This window comes from Canis aureus, chromosome X, assembly GCF_053574225.1.
Source record: "Canis aureus isolate CA01 chromosome X, VMU_Caureus_v.1.0, whole genome shotgun sequence".
In the NCBI taxonomy this organism is placed as follows: Eukaryota; Metazoa; Chordata; class Mammalia; order Carnivora; family Canidae; genus Canis; species Canis aureus.
The window spans coordinates 69,142,542-69,163,298 of record NC_135649.1 but is presented as its reverse complement, the minus strand read 5'-3'; the positions used below and the strand labels follow the sequence as shown (position 1 = coordinate 69,163,298).

At 35.4% G+C, this 20,757-nt stretch overlaps 1 protein-coding gene across 6 annotated transcripts in view; it reads right to left on the bottom strand.

Moving 5' to 3' along the window:
- TEX11 (testis expressed 11) overlaps positions 1-20,757 on the bottom strand; it is a 323,813-nt gene that overhangs the window by 216,655 nt on the left and 86,401 nt on the right. For all 6 annotated transcript variants that reach the window (XM_077890293.1, XM_077890296.1, XM_077890292.1 and 3 more), the window contains 2 exons: positions 17,434-17,529; positions 1,043-1,124 (listed from right to left, as the gene is read on the bottom strand). In XM_077890293.1, the coding sequence (XP_077746419.1) occupies positions 1,043-1,124; positions 17,434-17,529 (178 nt within the window). The remainder of the gene's footprint in view (positions 1-1,042; positions 1,125-17,433; positions 17,530-20,757) is intronic.

Below are 20,757 nucleotides of genomic sequence, written 5' to 3'. Positions count from 1 at the left end.
TGCTAAATGCCTTATATACATTTTCTCAAGGATTCTCAAAATAACACAATGAAGTAGACATTATTTTTAAATCTTTTATTTTTTTTATTTAAATTCAACTTGCCAACATACAGTAAAACACCCAGTGCTCATCTCACTGTAATTCTTTTAAAGGTAAACAAACTGAAGCACAGAAAAGTTAAGTGACTTGCCAAATGACTCAAAGATGTGTATCAGGATGTTTACTCTGTGAGGTATACATTTTAGACCCTAAGAATTCTGAAAAAGGGGCACCTGGTTGGCATTGCCAGTTAAACATCGGACTCTTAGTGTCAGTTCAGGTTGTGATCTCTAGGTTGTGAGATTGAGCCCCATGTCAGGCTCTGCGCTTAGCAGAGTCTGCTTAAGACTTTCTCCCTCTTCCTTTTTCCCCCATCTAAAATAATAAACAAATCTTTAAAAAAAAAAGAATTTTGAAAAAGAAAATGTTTTTACAAGTAATTATAATGTTTATACAAGTAATTACAAAAAGCAAAGCACAGGGACTCCTGGATGGCTCAGCGGCTGAGTGTCTGAGTTTGGCTCCAGGCGTGATCCTGGAGTCCCAGGATTGAGTCCCACATCAGGCTCCCTGCATGGAGTCTGCTTCTCCCTCTGCCTATGTCTCTGCTTCTCTCTCTCTCTGTCTCTCATGAATAACTAAATAAAATCTTAAAAAAAAAAGCAAAGCACAGCAAAGGCTTATTCCATCCAAAGTTAATCTTTTTCAATGGTGCACAACTTCAAAAGGGCAGTTGCAATTTTTGCTAAACGAAAAAACCAACAAACAAACCCTGATAGTTTTTATTCAGCTCTTTTTAACTACCTATTAAATTTGCAACTATTCGCTCTTTCTTCTCTTTTTCTTCCTAGCTAACAAGCTTCTCTTTTTCCCATGTGATCAATTTCCTTCTCAGTCACCATCAAATTGCACTTACTGTTAGCATACTATAAGAGATCTTATACTCAACAAACTGGTAATGATATTTCAAAATTGTGTGTTCTTCACACACAGAGATGATACCTTCAAGGAGTTCTTCATTAGCTCTTTCACTCTTCAAGAGGATTTTCATCTTGAAGAAAAGCCCAGATGGATTTAAATGTTCCTATTTTAAACAGGAAATCACAATGACATTAAAACTGTAGAATGTAAAAGACAATTTTCAAGCAATTGCCTGTTTTAGTCAACCATAGCAGAATGACTCATGATCAAAGAAAATCGAAATTATAAAAGATCAGATCATAAAATCCAGTTTATCCCTGAGGATATTTTCTGATATTTTATTTAATCTAAATGAAATAACACAAGGAAAAAATATTTAAACATTTGATTGAGTGGCAAGCATTTAATGGCAAGATCAACACTTAAACTGCATGAACGTAAGGCCACATTCTTGATTTGATGAGTAAAACTCCACATGTCAATCATACTTGCTTTCTTTTGAGATTTTAATAACAACTGAGGTCCTTTGGAAACATGGCTGAATAAAATGAAAACATATTTTCTTCACTATAGGATATACCTGTTATATTTACTATTAATAACAATGTACTCTAAATGGTTTTTCCAAATCCTTGTTAGCTGGTTCTACACTATCTGTGGTCTCTTGCCTGTTTCCACTTTTGCCTGACAGGATACATCTTTAAACAGCTGGCACAGATTAAAAGTGAAGTATAGGTCCACAGAAGAGAACCATTCTTTCTACAAAGCCATTTAGCCTCTACATGAACATTGTACTCTTTAGTTCCAAACATGGCAAATAATTATAGCAATTTATGTGTGAAATGCCTTAAGAATGGAAAGTTAGGGAAAGTATGCACTGGTATTAAAAGGGTTTGCGAAAAGAGATGCCATCAATACAAATAATAAACCAAGGTTGCAAATTTTAATTTATTGCATTGACACATTTCCTAACAGACATTGTTTGAATAGGTCTTAGATTCAATTCCCTTTTATCTTCAGAGATGTACAGGTCTTCAAGAGCTTGGCAGGATCTGTTTTCCTTTAGTCTACTAACACAAGTTGACATTCTGATTTTCCCTTTGATTTCATTACCAAACAACTCCAGAGAATGGACAATACTTTGCTTTCATTGTATAATCATCGATTCACTTCTATGAACATTTGCACTGTAGATCTATCCTTGTCTCTTGAAACTACACTTTCAGAAATCATAACTGACTATCCGTTAAATCCATCAGCTTTCTCCCTATAATTAATATCCTTGGGACGCCTGGGTGGCCCACCATTTGAATGTCTGCCTTCAGCTCAGGGCGTGGTCAGGGAGTCCTGGGAACAAGTCCCACATTGGGCTCCCCGTGCTCCTTGTGGGAAGCCTACTTCTCCCTCTGCCTGTGTCTCTACCTCTCTCTGTGTGTCTCTCATGAATAAATAAATAAAATCTTTAAAAATATATATCCTTGTCTTTTCTGTAACTTTTCTCACTGTTGTTTCTCACTCTTATTCCTTAGATTTCTACTTGTCTTTTTTTCTTTTTGCCAAACACTTACTGGAAAAAAGGATCCAGGTACAATGAATTTTCAAGGCAAGGTATCTATAAATGCTGTTCTGTAGATGAGAAATCTGAGGCCCAGATGGAGTAACACAATGACATAGTTGGTAAGTGGTAGAGTTGAATTTTGAATTCAGATCTTTCTGACTCTAAAGGCCATAATTTTTCCACTGTAATATGCTGCCTCTTATGAAGCTCTTCCTAAACTTATCCTGCCTCTTATTTGTCATCCAGTTTTCAGGCGAGCTTTAAAGATAATTTTGCCATATTTTAGTGTGAAGTTTATCACATACACACATGATTATATAAAATATGTATGCATAGTTTACAGAATAATGATAAAACAAACACCCATGCACTAATCACACAGGTAAAGGAACAGAATCATTACAGGCCGCCTGTATACTCCTGCCCATTTATAACTCCCTGTCTTCCCTACAAAGGTAAATACCACCTTGAATTTTGTGCAGTAATTCCCTTTCTCTTCTTTATAGATACTCAATATATTGTTTAGTTTTGCCTGCATTTGACTTCACTTAAACAAAATATAAATTCTTCTTGGACTTGCTTCTTTCATTCAATGTCATGATTTTCAGATTCATTTATGTTGATACAGAGAATTTATTTCTTTTAATTACTATATACCATAGTCCTCAAAAAGGATTCCTTGATCAGCATTACCTAAAAACTTATTAGAAATGCAGGTTTCACCATGAATCTACCGAATCAGAAAATATGTGTAGGCCCTATAAATTGTGTATATGTGTGTATTATTTTTAAGAAAATGGGTAAAATAATTATTATTGATTTGCATTATGAAAAGTTTCCATTTCAACATAAATTCTAGTACTTATTTAGTAAGAAAATAAATAAGAACATTGTGTTTTGTTTGTTTTTTTAAGATTTTATTTATTTATTCATGGGAGACACAGAGAGGCAGAAGCATAGGCAGAGGGAAGAGCAGGTTCCCTGCAGGGAGCCTGATGCAGAACTCGATCCTAGGAGCCGAGATCACGACCTGAGCCAAAGGCTCAACCACTGAGCCACCCAGGTGCTTCAAGAACACTGTGTTTTAATAGGAAAACTAGTTAATATTTATGCATGCTCAAGTTTGAGAAGAACTACTGTATGGTATTCCATTGCATGAGTATATCAAAATTTACCTATTCTAATTTAGATACCAAAGTTATTTTCAACCCAATTCCTATTTTGAACAATCATGGCATTAGTTTCTGTACAATTCTACTAGCATACAAATGCAAAAACATTTTTCCAAAGTATATACATAGGAGTGAAGTTGCTGGGTGGTTGGATATGGTTAAGTTCAAATTTATCAAGTAATGTCACACTGTTATCCAAAGCAGCTCTATCATGGTGTACCTGGGTGGCTCAGTTAAGTGTCTTTTGATTTTGGCTCAGGTCATGATCTCAGGGTCAAGATATTAAGCCCCATGTCACACTCTGTGCTCAGTATAGAGTCTGCTTGTCTCTTTCCCTTTGTTCTTCTCCATTTACTCACTCTCTCTCACTCTGACTCTCTCAAGTAAATAAATAAATAAATAAATATCTTAAAAGTAACTCTATCAATGCTCAAAAAACTAGGAATACAAGGGCACTTATTCAATCTGATAAAGGGCATCTATGAAAAACTCACAGCTAACACCATACCAAATGGTAAAATACTAAAAGATTTCTCCCTATGACCAGGAACAAGCAAAAGAAGTCTGCTCTTGCCACTTCTATTCAAAAATGTAATGGACATGTCTGCCTAGCAATTAAGGAAGAAAAAGAGATAAAAAGCACCCTGACTGGAAGAAGTAAAATTATTTCTATTTGCAGATAACATGATATTGTATATAGAAAATCCTATTCCCAGTGTGCCTGGGCAGCTCAGTTGGTCAAGCATCTGCCTTCAGCTCAGGTCAGGATTTCAGGGTACCAGGATTGAGCCCCATGTCGGGCTCCCCACTCAGCAGGGAGTCTGCTTCTCTCTCTGTACCCCCACCCCTGCTCATGTGTGTGCTCTCTCTCATTGAAAATTCTATTCCCTATAAAAACACCAATAGTATTTTATACAGAACTAGAATAAATTATACTAAATTTGTATGAAACCACAAAAGACTCCCAATAGCCAAAGCAACATGAAAAAGAAAAGCAAAGCTGGAGGCATAACAAGTCAGGACCTTAAGTTGTATTATAAAGCTGTAGTAATCAAAACAGTATAGCACTGACAAAACAAACACTTAGATCAATGGAACAAACTAGAAAATCCAAAAACAAACCCACTATTACGTGGTCAATTGATCTTCAATGAAGCAGGCAAGAATATCCAATAGGAAAAAGCCAGTCTCTTCAACAAATGGTGCTGAGAAAATTGGAGAGCAACATGCAAAAGAAAGAAATGGGACCACTTTCTTTTGCCATACACAAAAATAAATTCAAGGAGTGGGGTAAGAGGGCAGAGAAGTAGGGTCCCCAAGTCACCTGTCCCCACCAACTTACCTAGATAACTTTCAAATCATCCTGAAAACCTACGAATTTGACCTGAGATTTAAAGAGACAACAGCTGGAACACTACAGGGAGAAGAGTTTGTGCTTCTAACAAGTACAACTCATTTTTAGCCACTCTGCACTGAGGAAAACGACTAGAAAGAACTCCTCACCACAAAAGAAAGAATCAGAAACAGTACTCTCTCCCACAGAGTTACAGAATTTGGATTATAATTCGAGGTTAGAAAGGCAATTCAGAAGCACAATTATAAAGCTACTGGTGGCTCTGGAAAAAAAGCATAAAGGGTTCAAGAGACTTCATGACTGTAAAATTTAGATCTAATCAGGCCGAAATTAAAAATCAATTAAATGCGATGCAATCCAAAATGGAGGTCCTAACGATGAGGGTTAATGAGGTAGAAGAACGAGTGAATGACATAGAAGACAATTTGATGGCAAGGAAGGAAGCTGAGTAAAAAAGAGAAAAACAATTAAAAGACCATGAGGAAAGGTTAAGGGAAATAAATGACAGCCTCACAAGGAAAAATCTCTATTTAATTGGGGTTCCAGAGGGCACCGAGAGGGACAGAGGACCAGAAAACGTATGAAAACAAAACGTAGCTGACAAATTCCCTAATTTGGGGAAGGAAACAGGCATTCAGATCCAGGAGATAGAGAGGTCCCCCTGTAAAATCAATAAAAATCATTCAACACTTCGACATTTAATAGTGAAACTTGCAAATTCCAAAGATAAAGAGAAAATCCTTAAAGCAGCAAGAGACAAGAGATCCCTAACTTATATGGGGAGAAATATTAGATTAACAGCACACCTGTCCACAGAAACCTGGCAGGCCAGGAAGGGCTGGCAGGATATATTCAGGGTTGTAAGTGAGAAGAACATGTAGCCAAGAATACTTTATCCAGCAAGGCTCTCATTCAGAATAGAAAGAGAGATAAAGAGCTTCCAAGATAGGCAAAAACTGAAAGAATATGTGACCACCAAACCAGCTCTGCCAGAAATATTAAGGGGGACTCTGGAAAAGAAAGAGGACACCCAAAGAAATAATCCACAAAAACAGGGACTGAAGGTATTTTGATGACACTAAATTCATATCTTTCAATAGTAACTCTGAACGTGAATGCGCTTAATGATCCCATCAAAAGACGAAGGGTTTCAGACTGGATAAAAAAAGTAATACCCATCTATTTGTTGTCTACAAGAGACTCATTTTAGACCTAAGGATACCTACAGCCTAGAAATGAAAGGTTGGAGAACCATTTACCATTCAAATGGTCCTCAAAAGAAAGCAGGGGTAGCAATCCTCATATCAGATGAATTAAAGTTTATCCCAAAGACTGTAGTTAGAGATAAAAAGGGACACTATATCATACTTAAAGGATCTATCCAACAAGAGGACCTAACAATCATGAATATTTATACTCCTTATGTGGGAGATGCCAAGTATATCAATCAATTAATAACCAAAGACATACTTAGATAATAATACACTTATACTGGGAGACTTCAACATGGCACTTTCTGCAAATGACAGATTTTCTAAGCACAACATCTCCAAAAAGCAAGACCTTTCTTTAAATGATACACTGGACCAGATGGATTTCACAGATATTTACAGAACTTTACATCCAAACGCAACTGAATACCACATTGTTCTCAAGTGCACATGGAACTTTCTCCAGAATAGACCACATACTGGGTGACAAATCACGTCTCAACCGATACCAAAAAATTGGGATTGTCCCTTGCATATTTCAGAGCATAATGCTTTGAAACTTGAACTCAGTCACAAGAAGAAACTTGGAATAAACTCAAACACGTGGAGGTTAAAGAGCATCCTGCTAAAAGATGAAAGGGTCAACCAGGAAATTAGAGAAGAATTAACATTATTAACTATTTTGAATAAGTATTCTAATAATCCAAAAGAAGGTAGAAAGAGAAGAAAATGGGAATAAAGAATAAATGGGACAATTAGAATATAAATAAGATGATAAACTCAAACTTAACCATATCAATAATCATATCATATGTAAACATTCTAAACACTGCAGTTAAAAGGCAGAGATTGTCAGATTTGACAAAAAAAGCAAGATCAAACTATACGCAGCTTACAAGACATACTCTTTAAACACAAAGAAAAGTGGTGAAAAGGACACAAGATATACCATGCCAACATTAGTCAATGGAAGCAGAAGTAACTATAATAATAAACACAAAGTAGATTAAAAAGAAACTATGGTATATATCCATAAAATGAGATATTACTCAACAATAAGGAAATATGCATACACACAACATGAATAAATCTCAGAATTATGCTGAAAGAAGCCATATAAAACAATATATTCTCTATGATTCCATTTGTATAAATCTCTAGAAAATGCAAACTAACCTATTATGCAGAAAGCAGATCAGGCTGTTACTTAAGAGAAGTGGGAGCGATGGCTGACAAAAGGACATGAACAAACTTTGAGGAGTGATGTATATATATGCACAATCCTGATTGTGATTGTTTCACAGGTACAAATACACATGTTAAAACTCATCGAATTTTATTCCTTAAATATGTGCAGTTTATTGTATGTCAATTATATCTCAATAAAACTGATAATTAAAAAGAATAATTATAAATCAGTCAAAAAATAGGAATACACAAATCCATACTGATAATAAATGAAATAAACCAATAAGTAAGTAAGTAAGTAAATACATAAATATTAAATAATGGGAGAAGGGAAAATTCTTGCTTACATTAGAATGTTGACTGCCAACTGGTAAATGTGGAGGGAGTGCTAAAGTTCAAAAAATGATCATTTGCCAGGGTTCCTAGCTGGCTCAATCAGTAGAGCATGTGACTCTTGATGCTAGGGGTTGTGAGTTCGAGCCCCACACTGGGTGTAAAGATTACTTAAAAATAAATTTTAAAAAAATGATCATTTGGCAACAATCATAGAACTAGCTTAAGCAAGAGCACTAACTCTGAAGGGATATTTTAATGAGAAACAGGGTATATACATAATTTTTAAGTCTCTCCATTAATTATGTTTCATGGGAAAATATTAAATATGCAATGAAGAAATTGGACAACACCTTTGACCAGGTGATCAATACTGACATCACCAATGAGGAATAGATGGACCTCATGGGCTTCCAGATGAAATATCCTGAGAAGTGACACAATATCATCATTTGTATCGTATTCCAGTCACAAAAATATAAACCAAATCTAATCATGAGATAAATCTCAAATAGAAGAATTTTCAGTTAAAACAAGATGGAAAGCTACTGTATTCTGCCAACACGTCAATGACACGAAGTCAAAAAAAAAGTTATGGAAATGTTCCAGAGTACAGGAGACTAAGGAGACATGACAAAGAAATAGAATATCTGATTCTAGAATAATCCTATATTGAAAAGAAAAAATGCTGTCAAGCTCATTATTGTGGGCATATAATATACATTAAATCCCTCAATAATATGAACATATTATGGATTATAGTCCCTCAATAATATGGAAAGAGAATACACAAATATGAATAACAGATTAATCTGGGTATTTATAGGTGTTATTTTTTAAAGATTTTATTTACTTATTTCAGAGAAAGTGAGCAAGTGAGTGAGCATGAGCAGAGTGAGGGGCAGAAGGACAGAGAGAGAATCTCAAGCAGATTCCATGTTAAGCAGAGCCCAACACAGGCCTCGATCCTGAGATCACTACATGAGCTGAAACCAAGAGTCAGAAGCTTAACTGATTATGCCACCCAGACACCCCATATATATAGGTGCTCTTTGAACTATTCTCACTCTTGCAACTTTTCTGTAAGTTTGAAATTATTACTAAATACAATATTTTCAAGTATATATTGCTACTGAAATCCTAATGCACCCAATTTAGCTATGTCCAGGATTAATAATTAGGCTATTAAATGTGGTAATTCAGGAATAAGAGTAATAATTGCTATAAAAACTGCAACTTTTGCATCCAGTGAATAATATGTGCTGGCAAGAAGGCATATAGCTGGTATGCAATCTTCTCAGTTCTCCTGGCCTTTCTTTGAGGGAGAGGGGGTGGAAATTGCATCTTAGCAAATACAAAAAACATGCATTTTTGAAACTGTTTATTTCTATTAATATTTTTAATTAAAAAATTAATGTTTAAAAAGTTTTCCCAAAAAAAGGTTTCCAGCATGAAATAATCCCATCCACATGATATAAATTTCAGGAAAATATAATTAAAATAAACGGTCTGTTTGGGAAATTTAATATTCTGGTTAATAAAACTATTTATTTTTATGCTTCTAGTCTGCTGAAAAAAAGTTTTAATGTATCAGTAAAGGGATGCTCGGCGGTTCAGTAAATTAAGCCTTTGGCTTAATGGGCCTTTGGCTCAGGTCATGATACCAGGGTCTGGGATCGAGTCCCACATCGGGGACTCAACTGTTTCTCCTTCTCCCTCTGCCTGCTATTCCCCCTGTTTGTGCTCTCTCTCTGTCAAATAAATAAATAAAATATTTTTAAAAAATAAAAAATTAATAAAATGTATCCATATAGAGGAGAGGAGGATAGTGGGGGAGTAAGAGGTCCTTAGGCTCAACACTTAATATGAACACAACTAGATAACTAAAAAGTCATTCTAAATACATAAGTCAACCTAAAAACTGACAGAACAAACTCCAGAACTAAAGGGAGAGAAGAGGCCATACTGAAGAAGGAACAAGAGACATAACTGGCTTCTCTAACACAGAGAAGGTAGAGATTTGGACAAAATGCAAGAACAGAGGAATTTATCCAAAATGAAACAAGATAAGGCCACAGTCAGAGATCTAAGTAGAACAGACAGAAGTAATATGGCTGATAAAGAATTTACAGCAATAATCATAAGGACACTCATTGGACTTGAGAAAACAATAAAGGACATCAGTGAGACCCTTACCACAGTGATAAAAGAGTTAAAAAAAATAATCAGTCATGCAGAGAAAGAGGAACCCTCTTGCAATGTTAGTGGGAATGCAAACTGGTGCAATCACTCTGGAAAACATATGGAGGTTCCCCAAAAAGTTAAAAATAGAGCTACCCTACAATCCAGCAATTGCATTGCTAGGTATTTAGCCAAAGGATGCAAAAAATACAGATTCAAAAGGGTACATGCACCCCTATTTTTATAGCAGCATTCACACACACACACACACACACACACACACACACACTGGAATATTACTCACCCATCAAGAAGAATGAATGCTTGCCATTTGCAATGACATGGATGGAGCTAGAGTATATTATGCTAAGTGAAATAAGTCATAGAAAGACAAATACTATATGATTTCACTCATATGTGGAATTTAAGAAAGAAAACAGATGAAAAAAAAAGAAAACAGATGAACATATGGAAAGGGAGTTAAAAAGGAGAGAGGGAAACAGACCAGGAGAGATTCTTAACAATAGAGAATAAACTGAGGGTTGATAGTGGGAGATAAGTGGGGATGGACTAGATGGGTAATGGATATTAAAGAGGACACTTGTGATGAGCACTGGGAGTTATATGTAAATAATGAATCACTGAATTCTACTCCAGAAACCAATATTGCACTGTATGGTAACTAAGATTTAAATTTTAAAAATAAATAAATAAATAAATGAAATTTAAAAATCATAAAGAATCAGATATGAAGAATGCAATAAACAAAACTGAAAACAGGCTTCATGCAATGAACAGCAAGCTGGGAGAAACAGGAACAAATTAGTGTCTTAGAAGACAAAATAATGGAAAATAATAAAGCTGAACAAAAGAAAGAATTATGCAACATGACAATAGACCTAGGGAACTCAGTGGTTCCATGAATCATAACATTCATATGATAAGAGTTCTAGCAGAAGAAGAAAAGGGGAACAGAAAATTTATTTCAAGAAAAATAGCTGAAAACTTCCCTAATCTGGGAAAGGAAAGAGAGCCAAATCCAGGAGGCACAGAGGACTCCCATCAAAATAAAAAAAAGCAGGGCAACACCAAGACATATTGTAATTAAGTCGGAACAATACAGTGATAGGGAAAAAATTTTCTAAATGGCAAGACAAAAAAGTCCTTAACTTACAAGAAAAAAAAACATATAAGGCTAGCTGGAGATTTCTCAACAGGAACATGGAAAGCCAGAAGGGAGTGATATGATATACTCAACATACTGAATGGGAAGAATCTGTAGCTAAGAATATTCTATCTATCAAGGCTATCATTCAGAATAGAAGGAAAGATAAAGAGTTTCCCAAACAAAAGCTAAAGGAGTTCAGGACCACTAACCCAGCCCTGCAAGTAATATTAAAGGGGACCCTGAGTGGGAAAGAAAGACCAAAAGTGGCAAGACTAGAAAGGGGCAGAGATAAACTCCAGAAACAATGAAAAAACGATGAATAAAATGGCACTATATACATACCTATCAATAATTACTGTAAATGTAAACGGACTAAATGCTCCAATATAAAGGTATAGGGTGTCAGAATGGATAAGAAAACAAGTCCCATCTAAATGTTGCTTACAAGAGACTCATTTTAGACCTAAAGACACCTGCAGATTGAAATTAAGGGGATGGAGAAACATCCATCACACAAATGGTTAGCTTTTAAAAAATTAAATAGTATATCAGAAAAACTGGACTTTTAAAACAGACTGTAACAACAAAGAAAAGCACTATATAATAATAAGGGGATAATCCAGCAAGAAAATAACAATTGTAAATATTTATGCACCCAACATGAGAGCACCCAAATACATAAAACAGTAACAAATACAAAGGAACTCACTGATAATAATACAATAATAGTAGGGGACTTTAACACCCCACTCACAGCAATGGACAAGGACTCTGAATGACACACTGGACCTGATGGACTTAACAAATATATTCAGATCATTCTGTTCTAAAATAGCAAAATACACATTCTTTTCAAGTACACATGGAATATTCTCAGAATAGATCACATATTAGGTCACAAAACAAGCCTCATCAAATACAAATCAGACTGAAATCATACTATGCACCTTTTCTGACAACAACACTATTAAAACTACAAGTCAACAACAACAAAAAATTTGGAAAGACCACAAAAAAAATGAGGTTAAACAACATGCTACTAAACAATGAATGAGTCAACCAGGAAATCAAAGAACAAACAAATGAAATTGAAAACATAACAGTACAAAAGCTTTAGGATGCAGCAAAAGCAGTTCTAATAAGGAAGTACCTAGCAATACAGACCTATCTCAAGAATCAAGAAAATTCTTAAAAAACAACCTAACCTTACACCTAAAGGAGCCACAGAAAGAACAAAGCCTAAAGTCAGCAAAAGGACAGAAATAAGATTAGAGCAAAAATAAATGATACAGAAACTAAAAAAGTCAACAGAATAGATCAATGAAACCAGGATCTGGTTCTTTGAAAAAATTAATAAAATTGATAACATCTAGCCAGACTTATCAAAAAAGAAAAGAGAAAGGATCCAAATAAATGAAATCACAAATGAGACAGGAGAAATAAACCAACACTACAGAAACAGAAATAATTATAAGAGAATATTATGAAAAACTATATGCCAACAAATTGGACAAGCTGGAAGAAAATGATTAATTCCTAGAAACATAAACTACCACAACTGAAATAGGAAGAAACAGAAAACTTGAACAAACTGATAACCAAGCAAAGCAACTGAATCAGTAATCAAAAAACATCCAACAAACAACAGTCCAGGGCCAGATGGCTTCACAGGTAATTTTACCAGACATTTAAAGAAGAGTTAATATTTATTCTTCTCAAACTATTCCAAAAAATAAAAAAGGAAGGAAAACTCCCAAATTCATTCTATGAGACCAGCATTAACCTCATTCTAAAACCAGATAAGGACTCCACTAAAAAGGAGGACTACAGGCCAAAATGTCTGATGAACATGGACGGAAAAACTCTCAATAAAATACTAGCTTACAGGGATCCTGGGTGGCTCAATGGTTGAGCATCTGCTTTCGGCTCAGGTCATGATCCCTGGGTCCTGGGATCAAGTCCCACATCAGGCTCCCCACAGGGAGCCTGCTTTTCCCTCTGCCTATGTCTCTGCCTTTCTCTGTGTGCCTTTCATAAATAAGTAAATAAAAATCTTTTAAAAAAATACTAGCATACTGAATCCAACAATACATTTTAAAAAGTCGTTCACCATGATCAAGTGGGATTTATTCCTGGGCTGGAAGGGTGGTTCAATATTCACAAATCAATCCATGTGATACAGCACTAAATAAAGGATAAGAACTTTATGATCTTTTCAACAGATGCAGAAAAAGCATTTGACAAAGAACAACATTCATTCATGATAAAAACCTTCAACAAAGTAGGTTTAGAGGGAACATACCTCAACATAATAAAAGCCATATGTGAAAAATCCATAACTAATATCATTCTCAATGGAGAAAAACAGAGCTTTTCCTCCATGGTCAGGGACAAGACAGGGTTGTCCTCTCTCACCGCTGTTTTTGTTTTGTTTAATTTTTAAAGATTTTATTTATTTATTCATGAGAGACACGGGGGTGGGGGGGGCAGAGACACAGGCAGAGGGAGAAGCAGGCTCCATGTAGGGAGCCTGACTCAGGACTTGATCCCAGGTCTCCAGGATCACACACTGGGCCGAAGGCAGAGCTAAACTGCTCTGCCACCTGGGCTGCCCTCTCACCACTGTTATATAACAGAGTCCTGGAAGAGCTAGCCACAGCAATCAGACAGGCATCAAAACAAAAAGAAAGGCATCAAATTGGCAAGGAAGAAATCAAACTTTCACCATTTAAAGAAGACCTGATACTCTATATAGAAAACCTGAAACATTCCACCAAAAAGCTGCTAGAATTGATAAACTATTTCTATAAAGTCACAGAATACAAAAATCAACATACAGAAATCTGTTGCATTTCTATACACCACTAATGAAACAGCAGAAAGAGAAATAAGAAAACAATCCCACTTACAATTGCACCAAAAACTACCTAAGAAACAACCTAACCAAAGAGGTAAAAGACCTATACTGTGAAAGCTATAAAACACTGATGAAAGAAATTGCAGATGACACAAAGAAATGGAAAGGCATTTCATGCTCATGGATTGGAAGGACAAATATTGTTTAAATGTCTATACTACCCAAATAGATCTACACATTTAATACTATCCCTATAAAATACCAACAGCATTTTTCACAGAGCTATAACAAATAATCCTAAAGCTGTATGGAACCACCAAAGACCCCAAATAGCCAAAACAACCTGGAGAAAGAAGATCAAAGCTTGGAAGCATCACAATTCTGGACTTCAAGTTATATTACAAAGCTGTAGTGATCAGGACAGTATGGTACTAGCACAAAAACAGACACTCAGATCAATGGAACAGAAGAGAGAACCCAGAAATGGATCCACAACCATATGGTGAACTATTCTTTGATAAATCATGAAAGAATATCCAATCAGAAAAAAGACAGCCTCTTCAACAAATGGTGTTGGGGAAACTGGAGAGCAACATGCCAGAATGAAACTGGACCACTTTTTTATGCCATACAAAAAATAAATTCAATATGGATGAAAGATGTAAATGTGAGACAGAAAACCATAAAAATCCTAGAGGAGAACATAGATAGTAACTTCTCTGACATCAGCCATAGCAGCTTCTCTCTAGTTCTGTCTCCTGAGGCAAGGGAACCAAAAGCAAAAATAAACTATTGGGATTTCATCAAAATAAAAAGCTTCTGTACAGAGAAGGAAACAATCAACAAAACTAAATGGCAACTTACAGAATAGGAGAAAATATTTGCAGATGACATATCTGATACATGACATATCTTTAAAAACTCAACACCCCAAAAATGAATAATCCAATTAAAAAGTGGGCACAAGACATCAACAGTCATTTCTCCAAATAAGACATACAGATTAGCAACAGACACATGAAAAAATGTTCAACATCACCCTTCATCAGAGAAATACAAATCAAAACTACAGTGAGATTATCACCTCACACCTGTCAGTATGGCTAACATCAACAACACAAGAAACAATAAGTGTTGGCTGGCAAAGATGTGGAGAAATGGGAACCCTTTTTTACTATTGGTGGGAATGCAAACTGGTGCAGCTGCTCTGGAAAGAAGCAGGAGGTTCCTCAAAAAGTTAAAAATAGAACCACCCTGGGATCCAGCAATTGTACTACTAAGTATTTACCCAGGGGGGATATATGCACCCTTATATTTAGCGCATTACTCACCATACCCCAGATACTGAAATAGACCAAGTGTCCATCAATTGATGAATGGATAAAGAAGATGTGGTATGTGTATACACATACATACACACAAACACACACACACACACACAAATATTACTCAATCATAAAAAGAATGAAAATTCGACATTTATCATGATGTGGCTAGAGCTAGAGAGTATTATGCTAAGCAAAAAAAATCACAGAAAGATAAATACCATATGATTTCACTCATATAAGAATTTAAGAAACAAAAGAAATGAGCAAAAGAGGAAAAGAAAGAATGAATAGCATACCAAGAAACAGACTCTTAACTATTGAGAACAAACCAGAGGGGAGGTGGGTAAGGGGATGGGTTAAATAGGTGATGGATGAAGGAGTGTACTTGTAATAAGCACCAGGTATTGTACTGAAGTGTTCAATCACTACATTGTATACCTGAAACTAATATTGCACTGTATGCTGACTGGAATTTAAATTGAAACTGGAAAAAAGCATAATTATTTGCCTTATTAAATAAAATACATTTTTTAAAATTTTTATTTATTTATGATAGTCATCACACACAGAGAGAGAGAGAGGCAGAGACACAGGCAGAGGGAGGAGCAGGCTCCATGCACCGGGAGCCCGACGTGGGATTCGATCCCAGGTCTCCAGGATTGCGCCCTGGGCCAAAGACAGGAGCTAAACCGCTGCGCCACCCAGGGATCCCAAATAAAATACATTGATCCTAAATGACTCTCTTTTTATTTTTTATGTAAAGATTTGTTATTTTTGGGACACCTGGGTGGCTCAGTGGTTAAGCGTCTGCCTTCCGCTCAGGGCATGATCCTGGGGTCCAGGATGAAGTTCCACATCCGGCTCCTTGCGAGGAGCCTGCTTCTCTCTCTGCCTATGTCTCTGCCCCTCACTGTGTCTCTCATGAATAAATAAATAAAATCTTTAAATAAATAAATAAATAAATGAAAAGTAAAGATTTATTTTTAAGCAATCTCTATACCCAATGTGGGGGGCTTGAACTCACAACCCCAAGACCAATAGCCACATGTTCCACCCCTGAGCCAGCCAGACACCCCTAACTCTCTTTTTAAATGGTCATCACCCTATCAATATTCTTTGTCCAGAAGGGTAGAGGTATATATGTATGTATGTATGTATGTAAGAACGTGAGCTAAAAGTGAACCACTAACATTTTTTGTTTATTTATTGACTGATTTTTTAAAGTAGGCTCCACAGCAATGAAGGGCTTGAACTCAGGACCCTGAGCACCAAGATCTGAGCTGAGACTGACAGTCAGGCACTTAACTGACTGAGCCACCCAGGAGCTCTTCACTGTTTTTTAAACAAAATCCCATTACCTGCCTATTTTATCACCATTTCCTTCTTTATCCTAAAAATTCACAGCAGAGAGAACCCTTTCCATTTCATGCAAAAGAAAATTTTTTTCAAAAAGTCTCTTGTTAAGAAAATATATTTTATTTTTTCCTTTCTGTGCAGAACAGATTGAAACAATCTGATGCTAAAAAATGGATATTTGTTTTATTGAAGTATAATTAACATAGTATTATATTAGTTTCAGGTGTTACAACATAGTGATTCCACAATTCTATACATTACTTAATAGTCACCACAATAAGTGTAGTCATCATCTATCACCAAATGACATTTTTACAATTTTATTGATTATATTTTCTATGCTATACTTTTCATCTCCATGACTTATTTATTTTGTTACTGGAAGTCTGTATCTCTCAAATTCCTTTACCTATTTCCCCCTCTCCCTACCCAACTCCCCTCTGGTAACCACATGAAAAATAAAAGAAATACATAGGTCTCTTAATGTGAGAAAAGCATTTTTGTTTTATCTGGTATCATCTGTGAATTGCCACTAAATCAAAGCAATTTAATCATACTTTGGTTTTTATTAAGTATAAATAATACCACCATTTTCTTTTTTACTTCTAATTTTCCATTGTAATGTGATTACATTAAAAAATAAAGAGCAAATAATTAAGTAAAAAAGTAGGAATACCAAAGCAAATGTCTAAACTACATTTCAAAATGTGAATTGAAGCTCCAAAAAGTGCATTAGTTTATATGCAAAAGTAGAACCCTCTTATACCTTGTTTGCTAGGTTTATAGCACTGAGAGCCTTATCATAATATTCTTGTTCATCCCAATCCACATAAGCAGTAGCTAGTAACCGCAGAACTTTAGCCTATAATTAAAAAAGAAAAAAGCACTCAGTTGAGGGTTAAATTGCAATGCAGCAGCTGATTAGCACTTACACAGTGATGGGCATCTTCTCCAACTTAAGTCACTATTATGAAATAGCATTTCCTTAGGTAACCACAGAGTCTGGAATACGTCTCATCATTAAGCTGCCCATGCCAAATACTAAGAATTTTATAATAGCTTATTTAAATTTAATACAATTATGTTAATATAATTATTTTCCTAACAGTGTTTTAGTATTGAAGTACTTTATAATTCCCACTCTAAAAATAGAGGAAACAACAGCACAGCAATATTTAATTTAATAATCTTACTGCCCACAGTATAGGTAGCATTGCTTGAGAGATAAATAGAAAGACATAATCCCTCTCTCAAAAACTTTACAGCGTAGTTGAGATCAACCAATTGGACCAAGAGCACATATACCATCATTTTAGTAGAACAGGGCAGCCTGGTGGCTCAGCGGTTTAGTGCAGCTGCCTTCAGCCCAGGGCCTGATCCTGGAGACTCGGTATCGAGTCCCACGTCGGGCTCCCTGCATGGAGCCTGCTTCTCCCTCTGCCTGTGTACACTCTGCCTCTCTCTCTCTCTCTCTCTCTCTCTCATTCTGTGTCTCTCATGAATAAATAAATAAAATCTTTTATAAAAAAAAGGAACAGATATGCTTTCCTATAAAGAAGGTTTTTCACAACTCAGCTAAGTTTTAAAATCAATATGTATTGCTGAATTTAAGCCCATTTCTCCAGCCACGTTTACATTAATAAGGGGAGTAAGTCTAGTCAGCATTTATGTATTTAACTACAGATTTAGATTTTGAAAGAAAGAGCTCTATTTCCATGAAGAATCTGCCTCTAAATATAATGAGGGGGCAGTAGGACCAGGGAAAGATAATCTTAACTTACTAAAGCTCTGTAAACCTAGAGAAATTATAGTTAGGGTGTCCTATTTCTGAGTTTTTTAATTAAAAAACTAAGGTCAAGTAAGATGTATACAAGGTACTTAATATCATTATCATTATTATTATTATTATTATTATTATTATGAAAGAATCTCAAACCATTATGTTAAGTAAAAGAAGCCATACACAAAACAGGAGATACTATATTATTCCATTTATACAAAGTTCAAGAAAAACTAAAAATAATCTATAGCCAGAGAAGTCAGAATAGTTGTTTCATCTTGAGAGTGTGAAAGGCTATCAATCGGAAAGGGCCAAGGGAATTTTTGAGGGTCATGGAAATTTCTTTTTTTTTTTTAATTTTTTAATTTATTTATGATAGTCACACAGAGAGAGAGAGAGAGGCAGAGACACAGGCAGAGGGAGAAGCAGGCTCCATGCACCAGGAGCCCGATGTGGGATTCGATCCTGGGTCTCCAGGATCGCGCCCTGGGCCAAAGGCAGGCGCTAAACCGCTGTGCCACCCAGGGTTCCCGGAAATTTCTGTATCTTGATATACATGGTAGTTGTAAGACTATCTAGATATATTATAATTCATCAGGCTATACACTTAAGATCTGTGCAATTTAGTATATATAAATTATACCTTGATAAAGTACTGCTAGTGTGAAAAACTACATAAACTACTTCATAATCTTACCTCTCCATAATTCACAACATAAATATTACATTTCAATCACATTAACTCTGTAGTCTTCCATCCTTTTTTTCTCCTCCAGACATCATCTCATCTAGATCCCTTGCCTGGTATCCCCTTCTCCCTGCATTTTCACTGTACTTTTCAAGGCCTTCCTACCAGAATGCTTCTTCAGCTACTCTAGCCAACCCTGATATTTCCCTTTACTGAACCACACAGTTTAACACTTACTTTTCCTAAATTGTCTCGGTTGTACTAGTTTTTAGAATCTATTTTTGAAACTTTATTTTTTTAAAGAATTTATTTATTTATTTATGAGAGAGAGAGAGAGAGTCAGAGACTCAGAGACACAGGCAGAGGAAGAAGCAGGCTCCATGGAGGGAGCCCCATGTGGGACTCGATTCCGGGTCTCCGGGATCACGTCCTGGGCTGAAGGTGGCGCCAAACCGCTGAGCCACCCAGGCTGCCCTGAAACCTTAATTGAAGTATACAATATATACAAAAAAGTTCAAAAATCTCAAGAGCACAGCTCTGAATTTTCACAAAGTGAACACATGTATGTTAACAACAGATAAATAAAAAAACAGAACATTAAACAGCAACAGGCTCACCTCAAGACTCTCTTCAGACACTATTCTAAAAAAGGGTAACAAATTACCTGTCTTCCAATACCATGTACATTCGCTCTACTTGCTTCTGGCATTTACATTTATGGAGTCATACAGTATGTACTACTACTTTATAAATTGTTTTGTTTACTCAACATTATATGTGAGAACATACATATTGTTGCAATTACTGTAGCTCATTTATTCTCATTCTCATATAACATGCCATGATGTGACACTATAACAATGTTTTTATTATTTTCAATTGTGTTAAAATACACATAAAATTGACTATCTTAACCATTTTTAAGTGTACGGTTCAGTAGTATTAAGTATATTTGCAATGTTGTGCAGCCTTTACCATCATCTATCTTCAGAACTCTCAATCTTCCAAAATTGAAACTCTGTGCCCATTAAACAATAGCTCCCCCAATATTCTCCTCCCTCCAAACTGCTGCAACTACTACCTTATTTTACGTTTCTATTAATTTGACTACTCACAATACTTTATTTAAATGGAATCATACAATATTTATCTTTTTTGTGAATGGCTTATTTCACTTAGAGTAATATCCTCAAGGTTCATCTATGTTGTAGCATGTGCCAGAATTTCCTTCTATATCAAGGCTGAATAATATTCATTCAATACTTATATTAGTTTTATGCTTCAAACATAAGCTTTTTAAGGGTAGAAGTCATGTTTTATACTTCTCTGTTATTTCCCATCTATCATATTGCTAGATATATATAGGTATTCAGTGATATTTTGATTGAGATACCGTAAAGGTAAGAAGTAAAGATAGATATTCAAACAAAATTCCATTTTGCTATGGCATATATTAAATTACTTTTACATCACATTCATTTACCTAATCATATTTTACTTGATTAAATATTAAAATTAACTTCCATACTAAGCATATTCTATATGGGTAGTTAAGGAAAACCCTAAAAATTTTAACATACAATTTTAAAAGCTAAAATTGCTCCCAGCATTTACATATATTA